We start from the raw sequence: 19,419 nt of genomic DNA on the forward strand, positions 1-19,419 counted from the left end.
GGAATTTAGAAAACTAAATAAGGGACCAGGAAAAAGACTAATTAATACAAAGTAAAAATTAAAATCAACAAGCAATTATGGACTGGAGACACACTGCTGCGGGCAGTGGGGAGAGGAAGGTATTAGGGTCAAAATAAAGGGGGGTGCAATTGTATGGGGAATATTACCAAAATGAAAATGCATACATTGTGCAAAAATGAAAAATGATGTAAGAATTATATAAAATAAAATATTAAAAAATAAATAAAGAACAAATTGAGATATATGCTACGGCATGGATAAATTTCAAAAAAAATATGGTGAGTGGCAGAAACCAGAAACAAAATACTGTATATTGAATGATTCAATTTATATGAAATGTCCAGTAAAGAAAACATTTACAGAGACAAGCAAAATAACCAGTAGAAGCTTAGGGCTAGTGGTGGGGGTAGGAATGCCAAGTGGGCTCAAGAGAACTTCTGAGTGTGGTGAATATTCTAAATGTTGTGCTGTTATATAATTCTATAAATGTAGTAAAAATAATTGAATTCTATACTTTAGTGTAGCATTTAGTAAAAAATAATTGAATTTCATGGTATATTAATTATATGCAACACAAGTGTCTTTTAAAATGCATTGAGACTTTCAGTTTCCAGTTTGACATAAAAAGAGAGGAATTTTTCATTCAGCACTAACAAGTAAATTAGCATTTTATTGTGGTAGTTCTAATACGAGGAGATGGGGGTTGAATCAAGATCTTATAATAGGAATGGGAAAAGGTAGTCAGATTACACTGTACTTTAGAGATAAAATCAACAAAACTTGACAGCAAGTTGAATATGGGTAGTGAGAGAGGGAAAAATGTTTAACTATATTCTTGACATCATATGCTACCAAACAGACCCACTTAGCCCCCAATATCCTTCCTGTATAAAAACATGATATATCCCTGCCCATCTTTTCAACCAACATATTCACAACAGCAGAGTGGAGGACTGTATTCCTTTTAAAACAGAAATAATGCAAAGTGCTATGCTAATAGCACCACATTAGGGATTAAGAAGATCTCATGAGTCAGCAGAAATTTAATCATAATATTTTCTATGGATATAAGTGGATTTATCACCAACTTTGAAATGAGCCTATGAAACATAATATATTTATAAATTAAAGTTAACATTATAAAGAAAAATACACAAATTTTACATCTAATTTGTGTTTCCCAGGCCTGTCAGAGAATTTTCCATGCCAAGAGGAGCAAACACTTTTTGTTATTGTACAAAAGCAAATGTCATTGTCACTGGAGGTAAGAAAACAGTTCATGTTCTACTGAGATTTCTTGTTTCACAAACAATGCTCTCCTGGAGTAATCTAGTGGTTTTCATAATATATGACTTTACCGTTCGAGAATTTAAAAATTTGTAAAAAGTCAAATCCACTGGTCTTTTTCTGTGTGGCTTCTGGATTTTTGGAATGCGGAGAAACATAGCAAATGTTCAGTCAGTTCCAAATCAATAATTAACTGATTTCTTTCACATTTGCCTGGCTTCTGAATATCCAACTAGAAAATTACCTGGTTATCTTCTATACCTGACTGGCTTGGTATGGATAAATTTCTTGACATAAAAATTCAATCTATATTAACAAAATCCCTTTGTGTCTAATCAAATACTTGCTAACTAATTAATTCAAATGACCTTTTTGAATTTTAAAATTTTTGCAAATAAATTGTGACTTTATAACTTATTTTATTTATAAATGGTACTTTAGGTTATAATGCTGTTATATACATTTCCCCCTCATGCCCTAAAGGTATTTGGTAATAATAATTTATCACAGCATTAAAAAATATCACAGTATTCCTAATGTGATATTGTATTCTATATGCAATTCTATATGCGATGCTATATGCAATTTAAGTAATTTAATTTCTTCAAATCAAATAATTTATTTAAAACTATTTAATCTTTAAGAGTTATTTCTTTTGTCATATGAGAGTTGGATCATATAATTATTAGAATCCAAACTTAAAATGCTTTTTAGGTTTTTATGACTACACTTCCAGGATGTCATTTAATTATTTGTGAAATAGAGAATCCAATATTTTGAAAAGCTTCTATATTTTCCAAACTATTATTCATGGCTTGGCTTAGCTTTAAAAAAAAATCACAATTAGATTACAACTATGTGTTTGTTCAGATAATGTTAGCTGCAAATAAACCCCTGAATGTATAATGGCTCAAATACATTGAAAATGTATTTCACCAGTTAAAAGAGAATAACCCAAGCACACCTCATGAAAGGGAATTTTGAAAAAAATTGGTACATATAAGATACATATATTTCTGTGTATCAGTAAGAGAGAATTCAGGTTTCATGACTAACTAACCAATCTTTATCATAAAAACAAATGCATGTAAGTATATACATAATGATACTAAATTTTTATTAAATTTTAATTGTTAATCTCATCTGAATTCTAATAGATCATGAACAAAGGATATGGTTGAACAATTCACAGAAGGAGATGAGAAAATACTCAACAACGTTTGCTAACATATAAATTAAGTTAAAACAAAGTATCATTTTAAGCTTATTGGAATAGTAAGCATTTAAAATCATGATACTGTTCATGTGCTGGCCAGAGTTTTATGACACTAGTGTAAACATAGTTGATGACCTTGAATTTGGTAAAACCGTTTTGGAAAGCAACTTAACAGTGTATTTTAAAGTCATAACAATACTGATGGCTCCTCCAACTCTTTGTAATTTATCCTCAGGAAATAATCCAAAATAAGAAAAAGGCTACATAAATAAAATAATTACTGCTGTTGATGACTAAAACAAAAAATTAGAACTAGGGAAGCCATTTGACAAATGGTTAAGAAATTGTGATATAGCAACTAAAATGATAATTATGAAGACTTGAACCCATGGTCATCTATAAATATAAAAATAGTGGCATAAAATGTATTAGAAATATATGTACCTTATATTTAAGTCATATTGAAGATATTGCATTTATTTCTATTATTTTAATCATATTTTAATTTTATATTAATTACATTTTATTATAGTGATGATATTAAAGATATAACATTTTTATCTTTAAGAGGGTACAAATACCTGTCTATACAATGAATAGATTTTGAGCTTTAATGTATAGCATAATAACTATGGTTAATAATACTGTATTGGATGCCTAAAAGTCTCAAAGAGAATAGAGCTTAAAAGTTCCCACATCACAATCACATGCAAAATAGGCAACTGAGCTAATAAGTGTGCTAACTAACCTTATCATAATAATTTTGCAATATTTACTTACATACAGCATACATGCTATTTACAACATACACCATGCCATACACAATGTTATATAATATATGTCAGGTTACATTTCAATACCCAGAGAATAACTTTTCCTTCAATTTACATGTAATAACAACAGGACAAAATCTATCCTACAAAATTTTAATTCGACCATTCTTTCTGTGCAATCAATATAGAATGTTGTGATTTCTTTGTAAAAGTATATTTAAAAACTTATTTTGTATTTTGCCAACATTTATAATATATTTTGCATGTGTACCCCAAAATAATACTTACTGATTTGTTGTTGAGAAACGGTTATCTTCCTTAGTACTTCCTGAAAAAAATTCAAAGTATTTAAACATGAATAGAAATGTATTACCCTTAACTCTGAATATAGCCTATTGATAAGACAGGAAAAATGTTGACAGTGATTACCTACAGTGAAATAAGGGTCATGTAGGAAAGAAAACATTTTTTTACAAAAGTTATACTATTCCATGTTGTTTAAATACATTGCCATGTACCCATGTGATTTTACAATTAAACAATAGTGTTTCTGCTATGATAGTAGCTATATATAAATAATATGGTTTTATGGGTATATGCTAGAAGGGATCATGAAAAAAGTTCATTTGTTATAATGGGAGAGATATTTGAAAAGTTCCTCTTCCTCTGATTTGTTTTATTATTATTATTGTATAATTTAATAATGTAAAAGCAAGAGAACAGTGGCCTTAAATACTTTTGGGAAACAAATAAAATGAATAATAGATTAATTCATGAATCAAATGAACACCTCATAAAATATTTATGAGAATTCACATTTGTATGTGTAAATACAATTATTATAAAACAGTCTCTATGAGAAGCAGAGCCAAACTAAGAGAAACCTCTTAGCAAGTCAATCATAGACTGGATTCTGGAAGAAACTGTAATTTGATATCCGAAGGATGATAAGGATATGGTTGAGTGAGTGAGAGAGACTTTAAACTTTGACCATATGTACATCTGAGAAAATAAATATGCCCCCTTATTTTTAGGAGATGATAAAGTGCTCCGTTTGTGGCACCCAAATATCAGCACCAAGCCTGTGGGGAAACTTGTGGGACACATGTTCAGTATCACTGAGATTGTAACAAATGAGAAAGATCAACATGTGATCAGTCTTTCTTCTGCAAAGGTAACAAAAAATGAAACAGAGCAAATTTTTCCTGTAAAATAAACTATAGGAACATCTAGAATAGATAGAAACTTGTACTGAAATAGTTGATAGTCACTGAGAAAAATATTGTCAAGGTAGAGAAGGAATTCATGAGTCATGTTTTCTGTTTCCACTGAATGTATAAGAAAGAACATTTTTAAAGACAAGGGTGAAATGATCACATTATTGGGAATAGCCAATATTATCCTCAAAAGAAAAACACAAGAGGCCTCCCTAGTATAGATATGAATATCATCATGAAAGACAGAAAAATTAGGGATTTCTGTTACCATCATCATCATCAGTGTTTCAAACATTCTAGCCATTGTAGTAAAACAAGAAAATATGAGTTATGTATATTTAAAATGAGAGTGTTGGATCATTATATATGCAAAAAAATATGATTGTTTGCTTGAAAATGTCAGTGTAGGGCCTACCCGGTGGTGAAGCGTTTGAGCGCTGGGTTGCGAAACTTCCCGTAGCCTCTGCAGCACCGGTTCAATCCCGAGCTGCTCCCCGGCCACCTGAGGAGGGTCCCACATGGCGCGCAGACCTCTCCTGCCGCCCGCTGCTCCCCTCAGCAGTGTACTTCGTCTGTCCGCCTGCTCTGCTCTCCACTCTGACTCTGGTGAATTCTCTCACCCTCCCATGCTTCTGACTGTACCCAGTGCTTGTATAAAAAGATAAATAAATCTTTTAAAAAAAAATAAAGAAAGAAAATGTCAGTGTAATGAATTGAAAATTTTTATGTTATTTTGTGTTTTTTTTAATTGTATTTTTTTTTTAAATCAAGGTAATGTTGGGTTAAGAATCCTTATACTCTGTTGGTGGGAATGTAAACTGGTCCAGTGCATATGGAAAATGATTTGGAGTTAAAAAATATTAAATTGATATGCAAATCATGTAGTGTTTCACCTATATTTCCTTCTATGTATTTTATGGTTTCAGTTCTTATGTCTAGTTCTTTAATCCATTTTGAGTTGATTTTTGTGTATGGTGTGAGGTAGTGGTCAAGCTTCATTCTTTTGCATGTAGTGACCCAGTTTTCCCAGCACCATTTATTAACAAACTTTCTTTGCTCCAATGCATAGTCTTTGCTCCTTTGTCAAAGATTAGTTGACCATAAATATGTGGGTTTATTTCTGGATTTTCTATTCGATTCCATTGGTCTGTGTGTCTGTTCTTGTTCCAATACCATGCAGTTTTGATGATTATGGCTTTGTAGTATAGTTTGAAGTCTGGGAGTGTGATGCCTCCATTTCCTTCTTTTTTTTTCAGGAGAGCTTTGGCTATTCGGGGTTTTTGGTGATTCCATATGAATTTCATCAATAATTGTTCTATTTCTTTGAAGAATGACATTGAAATTTTGATTGGAATAGCATTGAATCTGTATATTGCTTTTGGTAGGATGGCCATTTTAATAATGTTAATTCTTCCAATCCATGAGCAGGGGATGTCTTTCCATTTCTTTGTGTCTTCTTACAGACACATCACCCAAAGCAGTGATAGTGAAGGCAAAGATAAACAGCTGGGACTACATCAAATTAAAGAGCTTCTGCACAGCAAAAGAGACAATAACAAAAACAAAGAGAAACCCCACCAACTGGGAGAACATTTTTGCACCCAACACTAATGATAAAGGACTGATCACAAAAATCTGCAAAGAGCTGATGAGACTCAACAACAACAAAGAAAATAACCCAGTCAAAAAATGGGCAGAAGAGCTAAAAAGAAACTTCTCTGAAGAGGAAATGCAAATGGCCAACAGGCATATGAAAAAATGTTCAACATCACTTGTAATCAGGGAAATGCAAATCAAAACTACCATGAGATACCATCTTACACCAGTGAGAATGGCACATATTAAAAAAACTAGCAACAACAAATGTTGGCGAGGGTGTGGAGAAAAAGGAACTCTCCTGCACTGTTGGTGGGAATGCAAACGGTCCAACCACTATGGAGAGCTGTGTGGAGATTTCTGGACCTACTAAACATAGAGCTTCCATATGATCCAGCAATTCCACTCCTAGGTATTTACCCAAAGGACACAGAAACATCAATTCCAAAGAACACCTGCACCCCTATGTTTATAGCAGCACTATTTACAATAGCTAAGCTTTGAAACAGCCCAAATGCCCAAAAATAGATGACTGGATCAAGAAGATGTGGTACATATACACCATGGAATATTACTCAGCATTTAAAAAAGATAAACACATGCAATTTGCAGCAACATGGATGGCGCTGGAAGGGATCATGCTCAGCGAAATAAGCCAAAAAGAAAAAGAAAAATACCGGATGATCTCACTCATAGCAGGAATCTAGAAAACTTAAATAAGGGAATCAGGAAAAAGAATAACTGTAAGAAAGTGAAAATCAAAATCAACAAAAACTATGAACCAGAGACACTTTTTGGGGGGTGGGGGCCAGGAGGGGAGGGATTGGGGTCAGAATGGGGCATGTGCAGTTGTATGGGGGAATATAAAAATAAAATTTATTATTTAATAAAAAAAATATTAAATTGCATCTATCATATGATCCAGCAATTCCACTCCTAGGTGTCTACCTGAAGAATCTTTAAACTTTAGGACAGAAGTTCATAAAGATTTCAGGGCACAGGTCGCTCTGGGTCCTTCTTTATGCCGCTGGATGAACAAATTGCCCTCACAGATCAGTAGGAGAAAAAGTCAAAAGGTAATAACAAATGTATGGAGAATCTAAATGGTTTCAATTCCAAAGACAAATGGAGCAGCACAGGGATTATTTATTCTGTGTTTAAGGACCAGGAGAATAAAGGAGAGGGGGAGACATGATAGACTAGGAGAGAGTGTCTTCATCTTAGTAAAAAACAGTGTCTTGGAGAGCACATGTTTACATATAAGCCTACACTGGGATGATACCATGCAAACTACATTCATCTGGACAGAGTAGACGTTCCTTTTATTGGGAAAAGGGAAAAATAATCTAGGGAGATAATATCTCTTTTTCCATTAGAGAAGGGACAAAGAACTCAGGCAAGAACAACAGTTTTTCCTCTGTTTCTAAGAGTGTCAATATTTTTTAACTCAAAACAATCTGCATTCTTTAAGAAACATTAACAGGATTTTCCATGCTCACAGGGTCATGACTGACATTTAGTTAACAGTTCAAGTTTACCTTTATTGAACATAACCTCCTCGGGGCACAGTAGCCTCCTCTGGGCACTTTTGTGGGGGACTAACTCAAAAAAGTGACTGATTATAGTAGCAATTTATACAATAAATTTTATGTAAAAACACTAGTCAGGGAGAAAGTGGTCATAGGGGCAGCATTCATAAGAGCAAAATTATTAAATACCTTGAAGCGATATTAATTGATATTATTCACTATTAATATAACTAAGATGTTCTTCTGAGTTACTTGTATTTAAAATCAAAATAGAGGGACATCCTAGATTACTGCATGAGAATATTATATATTACAGCCAGAGCAACCAGGCACTTCACAATATTCCACAGGACAACACTGGCCCCCACCCATAACAACAGAATTCTTGTGACTCTGTGAGACCCTGCGGGCCCCACCTGGACTGGAAAAACTTCAGACCCTTATCAATGAGGAGTCAGCGTGGCCAGAGATGTCATGACCTTCTGTGGCACCCTTCTGGCTCCTGCCCAGATCAGGAGCAGTCACATGATTTATGTGAGGCCTGGCCAGTGCTCACATGGACCAGTGAAGTTCTGCACCTGTATTGGAGAGGATGCCAGAGTAGCCAGATACCTCTAGCAACCATGCCAGCACCCACCCAAACCAGAAGAGCCCTCACTACCTCTACAGGACCCAGCCAGTGCCTGGCCAGAAGAGGCGAAGCATTGTGACCTCCTCTAGGACACTGCCAGCACCCACCTGGACCTTTAAGGCCTTGTAGCCTCCCACGCGATCCCCAAAAGCACCTGCACAGACTGGTGAGACCATGGATGCACATCAGAAAGTGATTCAGAGTAGTTAGAGGCCTTAAAACCTTCCATGAGATCCTGCCAGCAATTTTCCAAGATGGGTGAGAACCCTGATCAGTGAGGGGGGAGAAGTCATGACCAGAAGAAATCCCACGTTCAACCCCTGGCTTCCAAAGCTAATAATGGGCAGAAGGAAAAATCCAACAAATGGCAACATGAGTCCCCATCCTCAAGTATCTCCTGCCCAGCAGCAGCAGCAGTGTGTGCTAGTCAAGCTCCAGAAGCAGAGCTCACCACTCCTTTCTTCTCCAGAGCCCACCTGTCTTCTGGGTTATAGAGCTTCATCTGACCTTATGGTTTTGCCCACTAGGTTCCCAGGAGCTAACCAAAGGTGGCTGCATGAAGTGGGGACAGGGAAAATTATATCTCCCTTTTTATGGTGATGTCTCTATTTGGGGACATTTAGTCTAGAAAATGATTAGATAAATAGCCAAAGATCTATGTAAATAGATGTTCATTATACCTTGCTTATATTAGTATGAAATTAAAAAAGAAAGAAAAAAGAAAGGAAGAAAGGGAAAAAGGGAAAAAGAGGAAGAGGAAGGAGAGTGAGAAATTAAATGCCTAAAAATGAGGCTTCAATTCTATAAGTGATATAATGGAAATATGTGGGCTTTGAACATTCTATAGATAAATATTGATATAAAAACATGTTACTTAAAATATAATGGTATAGTATATGAAATTAACCTATTTATTTTTATTTTTTCCACCTTCTTTCTATTTTAACATTTATCATTTTTAAAAATTTTTTAGACAATATTTGCCTCCCCCCACCCCCTCAGATTGAGTCCTCATGAATTTCCTTCCCCAAGGCACCCATGCACCATCACCACAGTCCCCTGTGCTCCTCCCTCCTTCTGATCCCTCTCCCTCCTCCTCCCCTGCAGTATGTCTCTGGTTTATAATTGTCTGTTTTTGCTTTGTTGTGTTTTGTACTATTATTATTTTCTTTTACACTGATCTCTTACTTGGTTCCCCTGTATTCCTGTTATAAGTGAAACCATCCGATATTTTTCTTTTTCCTCCTGGCTTATTTCACTGAGCATAATTCCTTCTAGCTCCATCCATGTTGCTGCGAATGGCATGAGTTTATCTTTTTTGATTGCTGAGTAATATTCCATGATGTATATGTACCACATCTTCTTGATCCAGTCATCTATTTTTGGGCATTTGGGTTGTTTCCAGGTTTTACCTATTGTAAATAGTGCGGCAATAAACATAGGTGTACAGGTGCTCTTTTGAATCACTGTTTTTTTGTCCTTTGGGTAGATCCCTAGTAGTGGAATTACTGGATCATATGGTAGCTCCATTTTTAGTAGACTGAGGAATCTCCAGACAGCTTTCTACAGTGGTTGGACCAGTTTGCAATCCCACCAGCAATGTAGGAGGGTTCCTTTTTCACCGCATCCTTGCCAACATTTGTTGTTGCTTGTTTTTTTGATATATGCCATTCTGACTGGTGTAAGGTGGTATCTCAGTGTGGTTTTGATTTGCATTTCCCTGATGATAAGGGATGTTGAACACTTTTTCATATGCCTGTTGGACATTTGCATTTCCTCTTTGGAGAAATGTCTTTAAAGTTGTTCTGCCCATTTCTTGACTGGATTGTCTACTCTGTTTTTGTTGAGTCACGTGAGTTTTTGTATATCTATGTGATCAGTCCCTTATCAGTTGAATGGGGTGCAAAGATTTTTTCCCAATCAGTGGGGTGTCTGTCTGTTTTGGTTAATGTCTATTTCGCTGAACAGAAGCTTTTCAGTTCGATGTAATCCCAGGTGTTTATCTTTTCCTTCACTATCACTGCTTTGGGTGATGAGTCTTTAAAGATGTTTCTGAGACGTATGTCTTGTAGTGTTTTACCTATATTTTCTTCTATATATTTTATGGTTTCAAGTCTTATGTCCAGTTTTGTTTTTTTTTAATCCATTTTGAGTTGATTTTTGTGCATGGTGAGCGGTAGTTGTCTAGTTTCATTTTTTTGCATGTGGAGGTCCAATTTTCCCAGCACCATTTATTGAACAAACTGTCCATTTTCCATTGCATATTCTTTGCTCCTTTCTCAAAGATTAGCTGTTCATATAAGTGTGGCTTTATTTTTGGGTTCTCTATTTGGTTCCATTGGTCTGTGTGTCTGTTTTTGTTCCAATACCAAACTGTTTTAATTATTATAAATTTGTAGTAGACCTTGAAGTTTGGAAGTGTGATATCTCCTTTCTCCTTGTTTTCATCAGTAGGGCTTTCACTATTCATGGTTTTTTGTTTTTCCACATGAATTTCATCAGTATTTGTTCTATTTCTTTGAAGAATGTCATTGGGATTTTTATTGGAATAGCATTGAATCTGTATATTGCCTTGGGAGGATGGCCATTTTAATAATGTTCATTCTTCCAATCCATGAGCAGGGAATGTCTTTCCATTTCTTTGTGTCTTCTTCAATTTCTTTTAACAGTGTTTTATAATTTTCTTTGTATAGGTCTTTCACCTCTTTTGTCAGGTTTATTCCCAAGTATTTGATTTTTTTGTTTCAATTATAAAAGGGATGTTTTCTTGATTTCTTCTTCAGATTTATTGTTTGTGTATAGGAAGGCTACTGATTTTTGTGTGTTGATTTTTTATCCTGCTACTTTACTGAACTGGTTGATTATTTTGAATAGTTTTTCTGTGGAGTTTTTAGGGTTCTCTATGTGTATTATCATATTATCTGCAAATAGTGATAGTTTTACTTCTTCTTTCCCTATTTGGGTTCCTTGTATGTCTTTCTCTTGTCTTATTGCCCTGGCTAGGACCTCCAGTATTATAATGAAGAGCAGTGGTGAGAGAGGACAACCTTGTCTTGTTCCTAACCTTAAAGGAAAGGCCTTCAGCTTTTTGCCATTGAGAATAACATTGGCATTGGGTTTGTCATATATGGCTTTTATTATGTTAAGGTATGTTCCTTCTATCCTGAGAATTTCAAGGGATTTCATCATAAAGGGATGTTGGATTTTGTCAAATGCTTTCCCAGCATCTACTGATATGATCAAACGGTTTTTATTTTTCTTTTTGTTGATGTGTTGGATTACACGTATTGATTTTCATATGTTGAACCATACTTGTGTCCCTGGGATGAATCCCACTTGATCGTGATGTACTATCCCTTTGATGCATTGTTGGATTCTGTTGGCAAGGATTTTGTTGAGGATTTTTGCATCAATGTTCATTAGGGAGATTGGCCTGTAATTTTCTTTTTTCTGTGCTGTCTTTGTTTGGTTTTGGTATTGGTGTAATGTTGGCTACGTAGAATGTATTTGGTAGTATTCCTTCTTTTTCAATTTTTTGAAAGAGTTTGTGTAGGATAGGCACTAATACACTGCTGAACGTTAGGTAGAATTCATATGTGAAGCCGTCTGGGCCTGGGCTTTCGTTTTTGGGGAGTGCTTTTATTACTGCCTCAATTTCGCTTCTTGTAATTGGTCTGTTTAGGTGTTCTATTTTTTCTTTGTCTAGCTTTGGATAATTATATCATTCTAGGAATTTGTCTATCTCTTCTAGATTGTTGAATTTCTTTGCATATAAGTGTTCATAGTAATCTCTGATTATTCTTTTGATTTCTACTGAGTCTGTTATGATTTCTCCCCTTTCATTTATAGTCCTATTTATATTTGTTTTCTCCATTTTTTTGTGAGCCTTTTTAGAGGTTTGTCTATTTTGTTTATTTTTTTCAAAGAACCAACTTTTAGTTTCATTGATCTTTTGGATTTTTTTTTTAATTTCCAATTCATTTATTTCTGTTTTGATTTTTATTATTTCCTTTTTCTGGCTTTAGGGTATTTTTTTTGTTGTTGTTGTTGTTGTTCTTTTTCTAGTTCTTTGAGATGTGAGATTAGGATGTTTCTTTAAGTTCTTTCTTGTTTGTTGATGTGAGCCTGCATTGCTATATATTTTCCTCTTATTACTGCTTTTGCTGCATCTCATACATTCTGGAAAGTGGTGTCCTCTGTATCGTTCACTCAAAGTATTTTTTAATTTCTTCTTTGATCTCCTCATTCATCCAATGGTCTTCCAGGAGTGTGGAATTCAATCACCATGAAATGGGAATGGGGGCGGTCCTTGTTTTCTTTTCATGATTTATTTCTAGCTTGATGCCTTTATGATCATAGAAGATAGAATGATTTTGATCTTCATCTGTTGATGTTTGTCTTGTGGTCCAGTATGTGATCAATTCTGGAGAATGATCCATGCACACTTGAAAAAAATGTGTGCTCAGATGTTTTTGGGTGCAGTGTCCTATAGATGTCTGTTAATTCCATGAGTTCTATGTCTTTATTTAGGGCTCTAGTGTCTGTTCATTTTTTGTCTCATTGATCTGTCCATTGGTGAGAATGGAGTGTTGAAGTCTCCTAATAGATACATATGCATTTTCTTTAATTCTGTTTTCAGAGATGATAACAATTGTCTAATGTATTTTGGTGCTCCTTCATTTGGTGAGTATATGATGATGAGTGTTATATCTTCCTAATGTAATGTCCCCTTGATGTTAATGTAGTGTCCATCTATGTCACTTTTTAGCTTTTTTTATTTGAAGTCGATTTCATCTGATATAAGTGTGGCTGTTCCTGCCTTCTTTTTTGGTCCATTTGCTTGTAGGATTGTTTTCCAGCCTTTTACTTTCAGTCTATGTTTATCTTTTGTGGTTAAATGTATTTCCTGGAGACATAAGAAGGTTGGATTTTGTTTTTTTCATCCAGCCTGCTACTCTGTGTCTTTTTATTGATGAATTTAAACCATTTACATTTAGAGTTGAAATTATCCTATTTAATATCTATCTAGCTATCATATATTATCAGGTGGGATTAATGGTAAAATGTTAGTGATTACCCAAAAACCTTCCCAAAAACAAAAGCCTAGGACCTGATGGATTTACAAATGAATTCTACCAAAGATTCAGAGACGAATTAGTGCCTATCCTTCACAAAATCTTCCAAAAAATTGAGAAGGAAGGGACAATACCAAACACATTCTATGAAGCCAACATTACACTAATACCAAAACCGAATAAGGACAACACAAAAAAGGAAAACTACAGGCCAATCTCCCTAATGAACACTGATGCAAAAATCCTCAATAAAATTTTAGCTATCAGAATCCAACAATGTATCCATAAGATAATTCACCACGACCAAGTAGGATTCATTCCAGGGACACAAGGATGGTTTAACATCCGAAAATCATTCAACGTTATCCAACACATCAACAAAAAGAAATATAAAAACCATATGATAATATCAATAGATGCTGAGAAAGCTTTCGACAAAGTGCAACACCCATTCATGATAAAAGCCCTTGAAATTCTTGGGATACAAGGAACATACCTCAACATCATAAAGGCCATCTATGACAAGCCAACAGCCAGTATCATCCTCAATGGTGAAAAGCTGAAAGCAATTCCATTAAGATCTGGAACAAGACAAGGATATCCACTCTCACCACTGCTTTTCAATATAATACCGGAAGTCCTAGGCAGAGCAATAAGACAAGAGAAAGACATCCAACGAATCCAAATAGGAATAGAAGAAGTCAAACTATCACTATTTGCAGATGATATGATAATATACTTAGAGAACCCCAAAAACTCCACAGAAAAACTAATCCAACTTATCAATCAGTTCAGTAAAGTGGCAGGATACAAAATCAACACGCAAAAGTCATTAGCCTTCCTATACACAAACAATAAATCTGAAGAAGAAGAAATAAAAAAAAAAACCATCCCTTTTATTATCGAAACAAAAAAAATCAAATATTTGGGAATAAATCTAACAAAAGAGATAAAGGACCTATACAAAGAAAATTATAAAACACTGTTAAAAGAAATAGAAGAAGACACAAAGAAATGGAGAGACATCCCCTGCTCATGGATTGGAAGAATCAACATTATTAAAATGGCCATCCTACCAAAAGCAATATACCGATTCAATGCTATTCCAATCAAAATTTCAATGTCATTCTTCAAAGAAATAGAACAATTATTGATGAAATTCATATGGAATCACCAAAAACCCCGTATAGCCAAAGCTCTCCTGAAAAAAAAAAAAAGAAGGAAATGGAGGCATCACACTCCCAGACTTCAAACTATACTACAAAGCCATAATCATTAAAACTGCATGGTATTGGAACAAGAACAGACATAAAGACCAATGGAATCAGATAGAAAATCCAGAAATAAACCCACAGATTTATGGTCCACTAATCTTTGACAAAGGAGCAAAGACTATGCATTGGAGCAAAGAAAGTTTGTTCAATAAATGGTGCTGGGAAAACTGGGTCGCTACATGCAAAAGAATGAAGCTTGACCACTACCTCACACCATACACAAAAATCAACTCAAAATGGATTAAAGAACTAGACATAAGACCTGAAACCATAAAATACATAGAAGGAAATATAGGTGAAACACTACGTGATTTGCACATCAAAGACATCTTTACAGACACATCACCCAAAGCAGTGATAGTGAAGGCAAAGATAAACAGCTGGGACTACATCAAATTAAAGAGCTTCTGCACAGCAAAAGAGACAATATCAAAAACAAAGAGAAACCCCACCAACTGGGAGAACATTTTTGTACCCAACACTAATGATAAAGGACTGATCACAAAAATCTGCAAAGAGCTGATGAGACTCAACAACAACAAAGAAAATAACCCAGTCAAAAAATGGGCAGAAGAGCTAAAAAGAAACTTCTCTGAAGAGGAAATGCAAATGGCCAACAGACATATGAAAAAATGTTCAACATCACTTGTAATCAGGGAAATGCAAATCAAAACTACCATGAGATACCATCTTACACCAGTGAGAATGGCACATATTAAAAAAACTAGCAACAATAAATGTTGGCGAGGTTGTGGAGAGAAAAGAACTCTCCTGCACTGTTGGTGGGAATGCAAACTGGTCCAACCACTATGGAGAGCTGTGTGGAGATTTCTGGACCTACTAAGCATAGAGCTTCCATATGATCCAGCAATTGCACTCCTAGGTATTTACCCAAAGGACACAGAAACATCAATTCCAAAGAACACCTGCACCCCTATGTTTATAGCAGCACTATTTACAATAGCTAAGCTTTGAAACAGCCCAAATGCCCAAAAATAGATGACTGGATCAAGAAGATGTGGTACATATACACCATGGAATATTACTCAGCATTTAAAAAAGATAAACACATGCAATTTGCAGCAACATGGATGGCGCTGGAAGGGATCATGCTCAGCGAAATAAGCCAAAAAGAAAAAGAAAAATACCGGATGGTCTCACTCATAGCAGGACTCTAGAAAACTTAAATAAGGGAATCAGGAAAAAGAATAACTGTAAGAAAGTGAAAATCAAAATCAACAAAAACTATGAACCAGAGACACTTTTTGGGAGGTGGGGGCTGGGAGGGGAGGGATTGGCGTCAGAATGGGGCATGTGCAGTTGTATGGGGGAATATAAAAATAAAATTTATTATTTAATAAAAAAAATGTTAGTGATTACCTGTGTGGCAACATTGTGGATTTTTTTAAATGTCTTTGTTTTTTTGTTTCTCATCTATTTTTTATAATAAATATGCCTTCCTTTTATAATAAAGAATTTAGTTTTAATTTTTAAAATGTTACTGGAAAGACAGTGAAGTTTTTGAAACTCTAAAATATGTTATGAATAAAGACCTGAAGTTTCCTGTAGAGAATTTCAAGGAAAATATATTTTTAGAAAAAGTTTTTGTCATTTAAACCTAGAAGGTGAAGAGACAGAGAGTTAACCTTACCAATTTCTTTTAAATATAAGATGCTATTCACTCAATCATCTCAAGAGCTCCACTTGGGCAAATGACTGAATTTCAACATGTTTTCTTTATCTGGAAAATGCTGAAGTGCTTAACCCACAGGGTTGTAATAAAGATTAAATGAGGACATTCATTTAAATTATTCAGCAGGTACTTATTTATTGAGTAATCTGTGTCAAGTATTACTCTGTGTTCTAGAGATAGAATTTTAGAGAAGGCAGGGATTGAAACCTTTTTACAGGAAGTTTACCTTTGTAGAAAGAGACAGAAAAAGCAAAGTAAGAGATGCAAAAGAAAATAGGATAATAAGTAGCATAAACTAAAATCAATAATTAAAAGGTTACCCCTATCCTTGGTCTCAGCTAAGGGGTGCATGCTAAAGAGCCAAGGTACACTTGGACTGGCCTATGAAATAGAAGCCACATCAGCAACAACAAAATGTTGTCTCCTAGCAAACCAGTACTCAAAAAAAGGACAGTCTTTGAGGGACGGCATTTCTAATTCCCAGTTCTCAGAAGAAAAGTCTCTAAATAGGGTTTTCACAACAATTTTCACAACTCTCCTTGTTTTCCTCATTACACAGATGAGATCAAGTAAATGTGTTAACTGGACTCTTCCCCAGAGTTTCTCTGTAAAAATCCTTGAAAATGTAAAGTGCTTTCCTTGCAATCTATATAAAATTATAATTGTGATGCTTGGAATTCTGACAGCTTTCCCAGAGCCATATGGAGGCTGTACCCAGGCTCAAGTCTTCAGTCTTGATTCTTTAGTAAACTCATTCTCTTCTGTTTGGCTCCATTTATTTAAGTCAATAGAAACAAACTAAATAGAAAACCCAAAAATGTGATGTGATTGAATATCACCTCTGATGAGGTTATCCAAGCACTAAATGACCTGAGTAAATGAGGTCATCCAAGCACCAGAGTATGACCAGAGTAATGACCAGAGTAAATGAGCAATTTATACAGCATTAGCAAACTAGGCACATATGTGTTTTGTTGGAACCGTGTCATCATCATCATTATCATCATTAATTACAACAAAAATGAATGCTTTTACACATTCCTTCAAATTACATATATAAATTAGCATTCATCAAGCTTTAATAAGTCACTGTGACTAGTCATGTGCCTAATAAATGTCTTTTCTTAAACTCTTAAAACAAGATTATAATCCTTCCTCCTACCTTTGCAGACTTTATACCAGGATGTGTTTTGTTCTGCAACTGCAATACTTTTATTTCTATTCATTGAGCCCAAATGTTTAGCAATTATGCCACATCTACTCCTGAAGAATTGACAAACATTGAAAAAGGAGAGTGAAATATAAACTTCCCTTACTTTCATTTATTAACAAAATAAATGGAAACAGTGGTTGACAATGTTCTCAAGCCCAGCTGTTTGTTTTATTTTTTCTGTGAAAATGAAAAAAGTTTCTATTCATTGAGCGCAAATGTTTAGCAATTATGCCACATCTATTCTTGAAGAATTGACAAGCAATAAAAAAGGAGAGAGAAATATAATCTTCACTTACTTTCAATTGTTAACAAAATAAATGGAAACAATGGTTGACAATGTTCTCAAGCACAGCTGTTTGTTTTCTCTTTTCTGTGAAAACCAAAAACATTTTTTTTTTCTTCTCTGACTCTGTGTTTTTATTTTTTATTTTATTTTATTTTATTTTTTTTGCTGGGTATGTATCTTTTTTTAATTATAAATTTTATTTTTATATTCCCCATACAATTGCGACCCCCTTATTTTGACCCCAAGCCCTCCCCTCCCTGAGCCCCACCCCCTATAGAGTGTCTCTGGTTCATAGTTGCTTGTTGATTTTGGTTTTTACTTTGTATTAATTAGTCTTTTTCCTGGTTCCTTATTTAAGCTTTCTAGATTCCTGCTATGAGTGAGACTATCCGGTATTTTTCTTTTTCTTTCTGGCTTATTTCGCTGAGCATGATCCCTTCCAGCACCATCCATGTTGCTGCAAATTGCAACCCAAATGCCAAAAATAGATGACTGGATCAAGAAGATGTGGTACATATACACCATGGAATATTACTCAGCATTCAAAAAAAAACCAAAAACATTTATGCTTTGATGATTTATAACAGGCCACAAATGGGCATTCAAGAGTTATTTATCTTAAAATTTCACTTTGGAAGTGTTTTAAAGTAGCTCAGGAAAGTCAAATGTGACTGCTATGATGTCCCTTAGAGCATGAAGCAATGTTCTGAAATCAGTTGCTAAGGGGGGTGGATAATAAGTTTAGAACTAGACAGAAGGGTTATCAATCTGGCTTTACAGATTGGCTGAAATTCATCTAATTTATGACCTAAATCCTAAATGAAAATTATGTTACAAGTGAAGATACGCTACTCTTTTTCTTCTAGGCAGCATGCCAAAGGGAATAACCTCTAATTTAAGCCCAAAATTTGAGTAAACTTAAATTTAAGTCCTGGCACTGACAGTAACGGTCTGGGACTTTGGGTGAATCATTTGGGATGGTAAGAGAGGATAAAAGAGAATCTTCCCTTAAGGTTGATGTAAGGATTAAAGGAGATAATGCAAGTCAAGCATGTAACACTGTCTATTTATCCTTATTTTTTTCTGTACATCTAAAACCAAGTTAATTTTCCACTTCAAATTTCCTTTTCCTGACTTCTGATTATTCTCTGATATTGGTGTCTTCTTTCCTGGTGAACCATGTTCAACTTCGCAGTTGCCTCTGAATCTCCTAACTCCCTAACCATACCACCAATCTCCAAGACTCTGAAATGTCTCTTACATTGATCACCTAATTTTTTCTAGTAATGACCTTAGTTCAGACCCACCAATATGCTCTTAGTTGAAAGTGGCTTATTAGATGGTAATTGTAGTCCTACTTCAGTCTCTTTTCCTAGCAATCATTCAAATATTATACTGTCATGCAAACCATCCTCTAACTCACTTATAACATTATGTATCTTCCAAGGCACCTGTGCCTTACAAATAAAGTTAAATTCTTTTCTAGTTTTGAAGTTTCTCTATTCTGAAACTAGATACATTTTAAGTTTTGTTTCTAATTGTTAACCTTCAGACAGTTGAGATTCACTAAATACTTCTCCAAAGACTGTTATTGTCCACCTTTGTCTG

The 19,419-nt window shown here is 34.7% G+C and overlaps 1 protein-coding gene across 1 annotated transcript in view; it reads left to right on the forward strand.

Annotated features, from left to right (window-relative positions):
- WDR64 (WD repeat domain 64) overlaps positions 1–19,419 on the forward strand; it is a gene marked incomplete at both ends in the record, with an annotated part of 151,618 nt that overhangs the window by 50,076 nt on the left and 82,123 nt on the right. Inside the window, 2 exons of the mRNA XM_084253145.1 lie at positions 1,206–1,285; positions 4,332–4,471. Coding sequence (XP_084109271.1) covers positions 1,206–1,285; positions 4,332–4,471 — 220 coding nt within the window. The remainder of the gene's footprint in view (positions 1–1,205; positions 1,286–4,331; positions 4,472–19,419) is intronic.

The sequence above is a fragment of the Talpa europaea genome (genome assembly GCF_964194135.1).
Source record: "Talpa europaea genome assembly, chromosome: 14".
In the NCBI taxonomy this organism is placed as follows: domain Eukaryota; kingdom Metazoa; phylum Chordata; class Mammalia; order Eulipotyphla; family Talpidae; genus Talpa; species Talpa europaea.